At 45.8% G+C, this 12536-nt stretch overlaps 1 protein-coding gene across 3 annotated transcripts in view; it reads right to left on the reverse strand.

Annotated features, from left to right (window-relative positions):
• Window positions 1-369: 369 nt before the first annotated feature.
• galt (galactose-1-phosphate uridylyltransferase) overlaps window positions 370-12536 on the reverse strand; it is a 93643-nt gene continuing 81476 nt past the window's right edge. For all 3 annotated transcript variants that reach the window (XM_068031373.1, XM_068031366.1, XM_068031355.1), the window contains 3 exons: window positions 9769-9852; window positions 2350-2504; window positions 370-555 (listed from right to left, as the gene is read on the reverse strand). In XM_068031373.1, coding sequence (XP_067887474.1) covers window positions 490-555; window positions 2350-2504; window positions 9769-9852 — 305 coding nt within the window. In that variant the 3' untranslated portion in view covers window positions 370-489. The remainder of the gene's footprint in view (window positions 556-2349; window positions 2505-9768; window positions 9853-12536) is intronic.

The raw sequence follows: 12536 nt of genomic DNA on the forward strand, positions 1-12536 counted from the left end.
TTCTGATGAAAGGACTCCATCTTTAACCCTAGGCTGTCTTTTCTCTTTTCTGATGCTGATGGATCTGCTGCATATTTCCAGCATTTTTATTTCAAATTTCTAACATTTACATTTATTTTTAATTCAATTGCACATATAGAAATGCTCTGAAATTAACTTCCCTCTGGCAAATCATGGTAACACCCCTTTCCAAGTTTCAAATACCAGCCCCCTGATTACCAAGAAGCATGCTGGGGGGGAGCAAAAGTATTTTATGTACAGGTGCAGGGCCACACAGGACCCGTTTCTGTTCGGGGCTAAACTGTGGTTAAAGGGAGATGCGTAGCACTCAGAACAAAGTTTAATAGAAAACAGACTACATTAGTAAGGTTAGAGTGGACATGAATACTTTTTAATTGTATGTTTAATAAAAAAACAATCCTAAAAGATGTAATGCATTAATCAATATATAATGATACATGTCTGTTGCAGTTTCTTGGAATCTGTTCATTATTCTGGCTGATTCTGCTTCAGCTTGTAGTGAACGTCTGGTATATTCCGTAAGCGTTCAGCAGCCTGCAGGTTAAAGGATGATTTAGTCATGGCAAGTAATAGTTGAACTGACACAATAGATTAATTAAAGTGCAATTTAGGGACTGACAGGAGATTATGAACATAATAGAGTGCTGCAAGATCCTTCTGCTCCAGTAACATCTGTCAGGTGTAGATTTTGTCCAGATAAGAAACTTGTGAATCTAATGTTGTAACTTTTTCAAACCTATGACTGATCTACTAAGGCTTTCATCTATCCAGGTGGATGAGACGAGTACAACATAGCTCAGGATGTGTGGCAAAAGCTGGAGGACGCATGCAACACTTGTTGCATTATCACAATATCTGCTTCAACACATCCTGACTGAAGCAATGAAAATTGAGAATGGCATCCCACACAATTTTGTAATTGCTAAGCTGCCTCCTCTGATTCCACTGCCCTTCCTAGCTTGGTACCTTCTACAATTTTGATCGATTTGCAATGGTTTTGAGTCCAAGTCATTGATGAAAATTAGAAACAGGTGTGGATCCAGCACTGATTCTTGGGGTTTACCACTTTACTTTGCCCATTCTTTTTATAACTCCTATAACAAGTATTTGTAGTTTTCACCCCTTCAGTCAATTTGTTATTGACATCCAAGATTTGCCCTGACTCTCCACAGTTTCAAGTTTAACCAACAGACTTTTGTATAGAGCTTTGTCAAATGCCTTTTGGATGTCTAGATGCAATATGTTGTACGGCTTACTACTTGGAATGTCACTTTCTCAGAGAAGTGAAAGAAATAGGTTAGGTAAGATCTCCTCTTCCAAATACACATTCCTGTTTAGTCCTGACAATCAATTCCATTATTTTACATGGGATTGAAGTAAGATTAACGAATCTGTAGTTGCCCATGATTATCAGTGCCTCACGAATCTCATCCCCTATCTCTCTCAGCATTGTGAGATAAATACCACTGCTGAATTGTTTGGGCTTTGAGCCCTTTCATCTTGTCTATGACCTTCATCTAATTTATATATCAATTTTATGCGCTCTCATTTTTAAACTTTTCTTTTATTCATTTCCAGGATGTGAGCGTCATTGGCAAGGCCAGCATTTATTGCCCAGCTTAATCATCCTTGAGAAGGTGGTAGTGAGCCACCTTCTTGAACTGCTACAGTTGTATGGTGTAGGTACTCCCACTGTGCTGTTAGGTAGGGGATTCCAGGAATTTGATGAAGGGGTGACAACATATTTATAAGTCAGGATGGTGTGTGATTTGGAGGACAACCTGCAGTTGTTGGTGTTCCCATACGCCTGCTGCCCTTGCCCTTCTAGGTAGTAGAGGTTGCAGATTTAGGAGGTGATGCCGAAGGAGGCTTGGCAAGTTGCTACAGTGAATCTTGTAGATGGTACACGCTGCCACCACGTTTAATGAGGTGCCGATCAAGTGGACTGCTTTGTCCTGGATGTTGTCAAGCTTGATGAGCGTTATTGGAGCTGCACCCATCCAGGCAAGTGAGATCATTCCATCACATACTATTTTGCCTTGTAGGTGGAAGAAAAGCTTTGGGTGTCAGGAGGTAAGGGCATATTTCTCACGTCTTCCCTTGTGAATACTTGAGGAAGCAAACATTCAAAGTTTTTGCTATCTTGTGCTCATAGTGTAACAAAGCAGTTTTCACCTCTTATGGTTCTTGCATTTTCTGGCTGTTCCCTTACCATTAACAAAGAGAGAAAGCAAGCAATTCTCCTAGTGGACAGTTTTGATTGCTTCAATGTATATTCTGCGATGTAAGTATGAATGTATACAAATTAACCTTTGTGCTCATTCTCACCTGTTCAGGCGTGAGATCTCTTTGGGCCTGAGCTAGCAGCTCGTACCCCACCATGAATTTCCTGATTGTTGCAGATCGTAACAGTGGTGGGTAGTAGTGAGCATGAAGCTGCCAATGACAGTTGTCATCAAACAAGGACTGTCCTGTGGGGGCACCTGTTGAAATACAATTGTATCATTAATACAACAATGACAGGGTAGGCAGTGGCATAGTGGTGGGTAGGCGGTGGCGTAGTGGTATTATCACTGGACTAGTAACCCAGAGACCCAGGGTATTGATCTGGAGACATGGGTTCGAATCCCACCACAGCAGAAGGTGGAATTTGAATTTAATTAATAAATCTGGAATTAAAAGCTAGTCTAATGATGGCCATGAAACCATTGTCGATTGTTGTAAAAACCCATCTGGTTCACTAATGTCCTTTCGGGAAGGAAATCTGCCGTCCTTACCTGCTCTGGCCTACATGTGACTCCAGGCCCACAGCAATGTGGTTAACTCTTATATGCCCTCTGAAATGGCCTAGCAAGCCACTCAGTTGTACCTAACCACTACGAAGTCAATAAAAAGAAATGAAACCTGGCAGTCCACCCGGCATCAACCTAGGCACCGGAAACGACAACAGCAAACCCAGCCCTGTCGACCCTGCAAAGTCCTCCTTACTAACATCTGGGAGCTTGTGCCAAAGTTGGGAGAGCTGTCCCACAGACTAGTCAAGCAACAGCCTGACATAGTCATATGGAATTGTACCTTTCAGACAATGTCCCAGACACTACAGTCACTATTCCTGGGTATGTCCTGTCCCACCGGCAGGACAGACCCAGCAGAGGTGGCGGGACAGTGGTCTACAGTAGGGAGGGAATTGCACTCGGAGTCCTCAACATCGACTCCAGACCCCATGAAGTCTCATGGCATCAGGTCAAACATGGGCACAGAAACCTCCTACTGATTACCACCTACTGCCCTCCCTCAGCTGATAATTCAGTACCCCTCCATGTTGAACACCACTTGGAGGAAGCACTGAGAGTGGTAAGGGCACAAAATGTACTCTGGGTGGTGGACCTCAATGTCCATCACCAAGAGTGGCTTTGTAGCACCACTACTAACTGAGCTGGCCGAGTATTAAAGGACATAGCTGCTAGACTGGGTCTGCGGCAGGTGGTGGGGGAACCAACACAAGGGAAAAACATACTTGACCTTGTCCTCACCAATCTGCCTGCCGCAGATGCTTCTGTCCATGACTGTATTGGTAGGAGTGACCACCGCACAGTCCTTCTGGAGACCAAGTTCCACCTTCACATTGAGGATACCGTCCATCGTGTTGTGTGGCACTATCACCATGCTAAATGGGATAGATTTCAAACAGATCTAACAATGCAAAACAAGGCATCCATGAGGCGCTGTGGGCCATCAGCACCAGCAGAATTGTACTCAACCACAACCTGTAACCTCATGGCCCGGCATATCCCCCACCCTACCATTACCATCAAGCCAGGAGACCAACCCTGGTTCAATGAAGAGTGCAGAAGGGCATGCCAGGAGCAGCACCAGGCATTCCTCAAAATGAGGTGTCAACCTGGTGAAGCTACAACCCAGGACTACTTGCATGCCAAACTGCATAAGCAGCATGCGATAGACAGAGCGAAGTGATCCCATAACCAACGGATCAGATCTAAGCTCTGCAGTCCTGCCACATCCAGTCGTGAATGGTGGTAGACAATTAGACAACTAACTATAGGAGGTGGCTCCACAAATATCCCCATCCTCAATGATGGGGGAGCCCAGCAGATCAGTGCGAAAGATAAGGCTGAAGCATTTGCAACAATCTTCAGCCAGAAGTGCCGAGTTGATGCTCCATCTCGGCCCCTTCCTGAAGTCCCCAGCATTACAGATGTCAGACTTCAGCCAATTCGATTTACTCCGCGTGATATCAAGAAATGACTGAAGGCACTGGATACTGCCAAGGCTATGGGTCCTGACAATATTCCGGCAATAGTACTGAAGACCTGTGCTCCAGAACTTGCCACACCCCTAGCCAAGCTGTTCCAGTATAGCTACGACACTGGCATCTACCCTGCAATGTGGAAAATTGCCCATGTATGCCCTGTACACAAAAAGCAGAACAAGTCCAACCCGGCCAATTACTGCCCCATCAGACTACTCTCAATCATCAGTAAAGTGATGGAAGGTGTCATCAAAAGTGCCATCAAGCAGCACTTGCTTAGCAATAACCTGCTAAGTAATGCTCAGTTTGGGTTCTGACAGGGCCACTCAGCTCCTGGCCTCATTACAGCATTGGTTCCAACATGGACAAAAGAGCTGATCTCAAGAGGTGAGGTGAAAGTGACTGCCCTTGACATCAAGACAGCATTTGACTGAGTATGGCATCAAGGAGCCCTAGCAAAACTGGAGCCAATGGGAATCAGGGGGAAAACTCTCCACTGGTTGGAGTCATACCTAGCGCAAAGGAAGATGGCTGTGGTTGTTGGAGGTCAATCATCTCAGCTCCAGGACATCACCGCAGGAGTTCCTCAAGGTAGTGTCCTAGGCCCAACCATCTTCAGCTGCTTCATCAATGACCTTCCTTCAATCATAAGGGCAGAAGTGGGGATGTTTGCTGATGATTGCACAATGTTCAGCACCGTTCGTGACTCCTCAAATACTGAAGCAGTCCGTGTAGAAATGCAGCAAGACCTGGACAATATCCAGGCTTGGGCTGATAAGTGGCAAGTAACATTTGCGCCACACAAGTGCCAGGCAATGACCATCTCCAACAAGAGAGAATCTAACCATCTCCCCTTGACATTCAATGGCATTTCCATCGCTGAATCCCCCACTATCAACATCCTAGGGGCTACCATTGACCAGAAACTGAACTGGAGTAGCCATATAAATACCGTGGCTACAAGAGCAGGTCAGAGGCTAGGAATCCTGAGGCGAGTAACTCACCACCTGACTCCCCAAAGTCTGTCCACCATCTACAAGGCACAAGTCAGGAGTGTGATGGAATACTCTCCACTTGCCTGGATGGGTGCAGTTCCAACAACACTCAAGAAGCTCGACACCATCCAGAACAAAGCAGCCCACTTGATTGGCACGCCATCCATAAACACTCACTCCCTCCACCACCGACGCACAGTGGCAGCAGTGTGTACCATCTACAAGATGCACTGCAGCAACGCACCAAGGCTCCTTAGACAGCACCTTCCAAAACCACGACCTCTGCCACCTCGAAGAACAAGAGCAGCAGATGCATGGGAACATCACCACCTGCAAGTTCCCGTCCAAGTCACACACCATCCTGACTTGGAACTATATCGCCGTTCCTTCACTGTCGCTGGGTCAAAATCTTGGAACTCCCTTCCTAACAGCACTGTGGGTGTACCTACCTCAGATGGACTGCAGTGGTTCAAGAAGGCACCTCACCACCAACTTCTCAAGGGCAATTAGGGATGAGCAATAAATGCTGGCATAGCCAGTGACGCCCACATCCCATGAATGAATTTAAAAAAAAGTATATCATTGTGAGATCTAGAACAACTTGGCATTTCCACATCCCAAACCACCAAACTGTGGCCTGAGTGAGATTATCAAATTATATTATAAATTGCCCCTAGTATAGGTAGGTGGTAGGGAAATATAGGGACAGGTGGGGATGTGGTAGGAATATGGAATTAGTGTAGGATTAGTATAAATGGGTGGTTGATGGTCGGCACAGACTCGGTGGGCCGAAGGGCCTGTTTCAGTGCTGTATCTCTAAATAAATAAATAAATAAAATAAAATAACCATTTTATGCTGCGTGCCCATGCCTATTCAGAATTGTACTGAACTGCAAAAACTTATTTCATGTAGGAGCATAACAGCCACCAGACTGCTTTTTAAAGTCAGTGAGTATTGAAGTCCTCTCAGTAGTAAGATACCTTTTAAACAGCCTGCCCGCCCCAGGCGAATCAAGGCTCTTAAGTGGCCAATTATCTGCCACTTAAGGGCCTCTGCCCAGAGCCACGGGTATTTTATGTTTGGCTGGTGGGTGGCTGAGGCCTCAGAAAGCCCGCCTGATGAAACTAGACTGCCTTCTTGAGGGCTGGGGGGAGGCCCTCCTGATCAGGCACCCTGTGCCCCAAGGAGGTCCTCCCCCAAAGCCCCAACCACCCCCAACACACAACATGCACCCCGTCCCACTAACCGACCATCCTTGCCTCGTCGGGGCCCAACCAGTTGTCCTCAGCGAAGTCCTAAAAACTTACCTTTTTTGCGGGGCCGCCTTCATCTTCATCCTGAAGCTGGGTGTAGTCCCAGCAGTGGCCACCACTCCCGGTGGTGGGACTAAGAGCTGCCGGTCCGCTGATTGGCTAGCAGCTCCATTGCCTGGATTTCCTGTCTCAATGAGGTGGAAGCCCCGCCCAAGACCAATAAAGAGCCTGGGGAGCGAAAATCCAGCCTGGATCCCCAGGCCCGGCAAAGGAGGGCTTGCCACCGACTTTTAGACCAGTGGATGGGGCCAACCCCACCCCCTCCCCACCCATTGTAAATTTCTGGCCTCAGTTTGGGGTCCACCAGGGCCACTCAGCTCCTGGCCTCATTACAGCCTTGGTCCAAATATGGACAAAAGAGCTGAACGCCAGAGGTGAGGTGAGAGTGACTGCCCTTGACATCAAGGCAGCATTTGACCGAGTATGGCATGTAGGAGCCCTAGCAAAACTGGAGTCAATGGGAATCAGGGGGAAAACTCTCCGCTGGTTGCAGTCATACCTAGCACAAAGGAAGATGGTTGTCGTTGTTGGAGGTTAATCATCTCAGTCCCAAAGCATCATGGCAGGAATTCCTCAGGGGAGTGTCCTATGCCCAACCATCTTCAGCTGCTTCATCAGTGACCTTCCCTCCATTATAAGATCAGAAGTGGGGATGTTTGCTGATGACTGCACAATGTTCAGCACCATTCGCAACTCCTCAAATAATGAAGCAGTCGATTTGCAGCAGGACCTGGACAACATCCAGGCTTGGGCTGATAAGTGGCAAGTAACATTCGCACCACACAAGTGCCACGCAATGGCCATCTCAAACAAGACAGAATCTAACCATTTCGCCTTGATGTTCAACGGCATTACCATCACTGAATCCCCTACTACCAACATCCTGGGGGTTACCATTGACCAGAAACTGAAGTGGACCAGCCACATAAATGCTGTGGCTACAAGAGCAGGTCAGAGGCTGGGAATTCTGCATACAGTAACTCACCTCCTGACTCCCCAAAGCCTGTCCACCATTTACAAGGTACAAGTCAGGAGTGTGATGAAATACTTTCCACTTGCCTGGATGGGTGCAGCTCTAAAAACACTCGAGAAGCTCGACACCATCCAGGATGAAGCAGCCCGCCTCACTGGCACACCATCCACCACCTTCAACATTCACTCCCTCCACCACCGATGCATCGTGGCATCAGTGGGTACCATCTACATGAGACGCTGCAGCAACTCACCAAGTCTCCTTCATCAGCACCTTCCAAACCTGCGACCTCTGCCACTTAGAAGGTCAAGGGCAGTAGATGCAAGGGAACACCATCATCTGCAAGTTTCCCTCCAAGCCACACACTGGAACTATATCATCGCTCCTTCACTGTCGCTGGCTCAAAATCCTGGAACTCCCTTCCTAACAGCACTGTTGGTGCACTTACATCCCAAGGACTGCAGCGGTTCAAGAAGGCAGCTCACCAACACCTTCTCAAGGGCAATTAACGTTGGGCAATAAATGCTGGCCTAGCCAGCGACACCCACATCCAATGAACGAATAAAAAAAATCAAAGGAATTCACCTTTCCTGTTCTGTTTAAAAGTTATGGGTGTGGATTGGGAAGGATGAGCAACAAATGTGCATGGAACTGTTTGGGTGAGGCCTGAAGATTTGAACCGTCCAGGTTTCATTACCACCTTTAAAGACTGACTCTCATCTGAATCTGGTTGGACTAGCAAGGGGGTGCCACGAGTGGGATACTCCCAAGTCCCCTGCCAGGAACTATTCATTCGGATCCCCAGTACAATGGTAAGTCATCGGTGCAGGGAAGCCTGCAGGAGGGGAGGTCCTTCTTTTGCTGGGCCTCTTCTGGTTCTAGATCCAACTGGCAGCAGATTTCCACATTGCATGCAACACTCTGAGATTTGAGCAGTCTGGAGTTAAAATTGTGCCAGGGTCCAAATGAAGTCAGCAGACCCCAACTGTCTGTGGTGAGTATCTCACTCTCCTGCAGAAACCCAGGGGTTAAGCTGGCATTGGGCAAGAGTGGCACAAACAGGAAAGGAAATACTCTGCCCTATTTTAACCCTCTGCATAACTCATTCTCATTGGGCATGGGGGATAAAAAGTGAGGTTTTAGTACTTGTTGCAACATTACAGACAGCAAACATTAAAAAAGGATTAATCTTTCAGACAATATCACATTTGCCTCTAAAATAAAAGCAAAATACTGCAGATGCTGGAAATCTGAAATAAAAACTTAAAGTGCTGGAAATGCTCAGCAGGTCAGGCAGTGTCTGTGGAGAGAGAAGCAGAGTTAATATTTCAGTTTTTATTTTTTATTTATTTTTATTTAGAGATACAGCACTGAAACAGGCCCTTCGGCCCACCGAGTCGGTACCGACCAAGAACCACCCATTTATACTAACCCTACAGTAATCCCATATTCCCTACCACCTACCTACACTAGGGGAAATTTACAATGGCCAATTTACCTATCACCTGCAAGTCTTTGGCGGTGGGAGGAAACCGAAGCACCCGGCGAAAACCCATGTGGTCACAGGGAGAACGTGCAAACTCCGCACAGGCAGTACCCAGAATTGAACCCGGGTCCCTGGAGCTGTGAGGGTGCGATGCTAATCACTGCGCCACTGTGCCGCCGTCACAGTTCTGTGACGTTTCATCAGTTCTGATTTCTGATGGAGAATAGTACCACATTTCCTAAACTGAACTGTCAGATCTTGAACAGTACTACAGTCCCTGCCAGTCAACTCATTCCAAGAAAAAAAAACAGATGCAGTGCTAGAACTGACATCTGCATCAAGCACTCTAACTGTTTTAAAATCTTAAGTACTGACCAGAAGGCAAGTTGGAACATAAATAAATTAAGTTTTAAATGTAGTTCTACTATTTTCAATCTTTTTTTCCACCCTCTCCTCAAGCAGCAGTGTAATCCTGGATCAGGACATTAAGAGTCCCTTCTTATCCAATGAATATCAAACTTATCAATTTACTTCTCGAATATCTCACAAGATGGTCTGCCTTAGGTTAGAAAATGGACGTTTTAAACATATTTGGATCACAGATTTCAGTAGTTAATGTAGTGTTTGAGGCACCTGCTTCATTATAAATTGCAACATAATGGTAGTCTGCTCTCACACACAGTTCAGTGGAATATATCTTTAAACTTACCATGCCATCCCATAGAGTAGGGAAAAGAGACCTCAAATAGGTTGTCATATTTTGTCAAGAGTCTTTTCATTATAGAAGCAAGGCCTAAAAGACAACGTCAAATGAAATAAATTAGTTCAAATAATACAGCTGCATCAGCAACATTTTAACACGAAAAAAGAAAGTAAAAACCTGAAGGGATTGCTTATTAAACTCCCCACCCCCAAATCAAGTAGTTAGATTTGAGACATCTGATTTTGGCTGGGTATCAATTCCTTTAAATGAGTCACTGAGGACAAGGGGTTAAAAGCCTTCACATAAATTTTGCCCAGTCTAACTCTATGCAATGTTATGAGAATTATTTGGTTATCACTGTGCAGCTGTTTGAGAATGGAGTCAAGCTACACAATTCAAACACAAACAAGTGGTTTTATTTATTCAGATAAATGTATGATTGTTGAATTGAACAGAGTTCTACATGGATCTGGTTCCTGAAAAGCTTGCACCTTTTCAAAGGCTTATCAGAAGTAAAAATGGAAAATGCTGGGGGAAAAAACAACAGGTCAGTTAACATATAACCTTTGGCTATATATCCTCTTGGAGTCAGAGTCATAGAGGTATACAGCACAGAAACAGGCCTTTCAGCCCATCTTGTCCATGCTGGCCATCAAGCACCTATCTATTCTAATCCCATTTTCCAGCATTTGGCCCACAGCCTTGTATGCTATGGCATTTCAAGTGCTCATCCAGATACTTCTTAAATGTTGTGAGGGTTCCTGCCTCTACCATGCCTTCAAGCATTGTGTTCCATATTCCAACCACCCTCTGGGTGAAAACATTCTTCCTCAAATCCCCTTAAACCTCCTGCCCCTTACCTTAGATCTATGCCCCTTGGTTCTTGGCCCCTCCGCTAAGGGAAAAAGTTTCTCCCTATCTAATCGATCTATGTCCCTCATAATTTTGTATACCTCAATCATGACCCCCTCAGCCTTCTCTGTTCTAAGGAAAACAACCCTAGACTATCCAGTCTCTCTTCATAGCTGAAATGCTCCAGCCCAGGAAACATCCTGGTGAATCTCCTCTGCACCCTCTCCAGTGCAATCACATCCTTCCTATTGTGTGGTGACCAGAATGTACACAGTACTCCTCCAGCTGTGGCCTAACTAGCGTTTTATACAGCTCCATCATAACCTCCCTGAAGGCAAGTATCCCATATGCCTTCCTAACCACCTTATCTACCTGTGCTGCTGCCTTCAGTGATCTATGGACAAGTACACCAAGGTCCCTCTGACCCTCTGTATTTCCAAGGGTCCTATCATCCATTGTATATTCCCTTGCCTTGTTAGTCCTCCCAAAATGCATCACCTCACACTTCTCAGGATTAAATTCCATTTGCCACTGCGCTGGCCACCTTAACAACCCATCTATATCGCCCTGTAATCTAAGGCTTTCCTCCTCGCTATTTACGACACCACCAATTTCCATGTCATCTGCGAACTTACTGATCATACCTTCTATATTCACGTCTAAATCATTAATGTACACTACAAACAGCAAGGGTCCCAGCACCGATACCTGCGGTACGTCACTGGTCACAGGCTTCCAATTGCAAAAACAACCCTCAACCGTCACACTCTGCCTCCTGCCACTAAGCCAATTTTGGATCCAATTTGCCAAATTGCCCTGGATCCCATGGGCTCTTACCTTCTTGACCAATTTCCCAGGCAGGACCTTATCAAAAGCCTTACTGAAGTCCATGTAGACTACATCAATTGCTTTACCCTCATCTACACATCTAGTCATCTCCTCTACAAATTCAATCAAATTTGTTAGATATGATGTCCCCCTGACAAAGCCATGCTGACTATCTCTGATTAATCCCTGCCTCTCCAAGTGGAGATTTATCCTGTCCCTCAGAATTATTTCCAATAGTTTCCCTACCACTGATGTCTCATTCACTGGCCTGTAATTACCTGGTTTATCCCTGCTATCCTTCTTGAATAATAGTACCACATTCGCTGTCCTCCAGTCCTCTGGCACCTCTCCTGTGGCCAGAGAGGATTTGAAAATTTGTGTCAGAGCCCCTGCAATCTTCTCCCTTGCCTCACATAGCAGCCTGGGATATATCTCATCTGGGCCTGGGGATTTATCCACTTTTAAGCCCGCTAAAACCGCTAACACCTCCTCCCTTTCAATGCTAATTTGTTCAAGTATATCACAATCCCCCTCCCTGATCTCTACACCTACATCGTCCTTCTCCATAGTGAACACAGATGAAAAGTAATCATTTAAAACCTCACCTATGTCCTCCGGCTCCACATACAGATTGCCACTTTGGTCCCTAATGGGCCGTACTCTTTCCCTGGTTATTCTCTTGCCCTTAATATACTTATAAAACACCTTGTGATTTTCCTTTATCTTGCCCACCAGTGTTCTCTCATGCCCCCTCTTCGTTCTCCTAATTACTTTTTTAAGTTCCCCCCTACACTTTCTATACTTCTCTAGTGCCTCCACTGTTTTCAGCCCTCTGAATCTCCCATAAGCCTCCTTTTCTTTCCTTACCCAATCCTCTATATCCCTTGACATCCAGGGTTCCCTGGACTTGTTGGTCCTGCCCTTCACCTTTACGGGAACATGTTGGCCATTGTCTGTGGATCAATTGATCATCCCAAGAAAGGGAATAGGGATAACCCTGGGAATTATAGACCAGTCAGTCTTACGTCGGTAGTGGGCAAATTATTGGAGAGGATTCTGAGAGACAGGATTTATGATTATTTGGAAAAGCATAG

This window comes from Heterodontus francisci, chromosome 1 (genome assembly GCF_036365525.1).
Source record: "Heterodontus francisci isolate sHetFra1 chromosome 1, sHetFra1.hap1, whole genome shotgun sequence".
Taxonomy (NCBI): Eukaryota; Metazoa; Chordata; class Chondrichthyes; order Heterodontiformes; family Heterodontidae; genus Heterodontus; species Heterodontus francisci.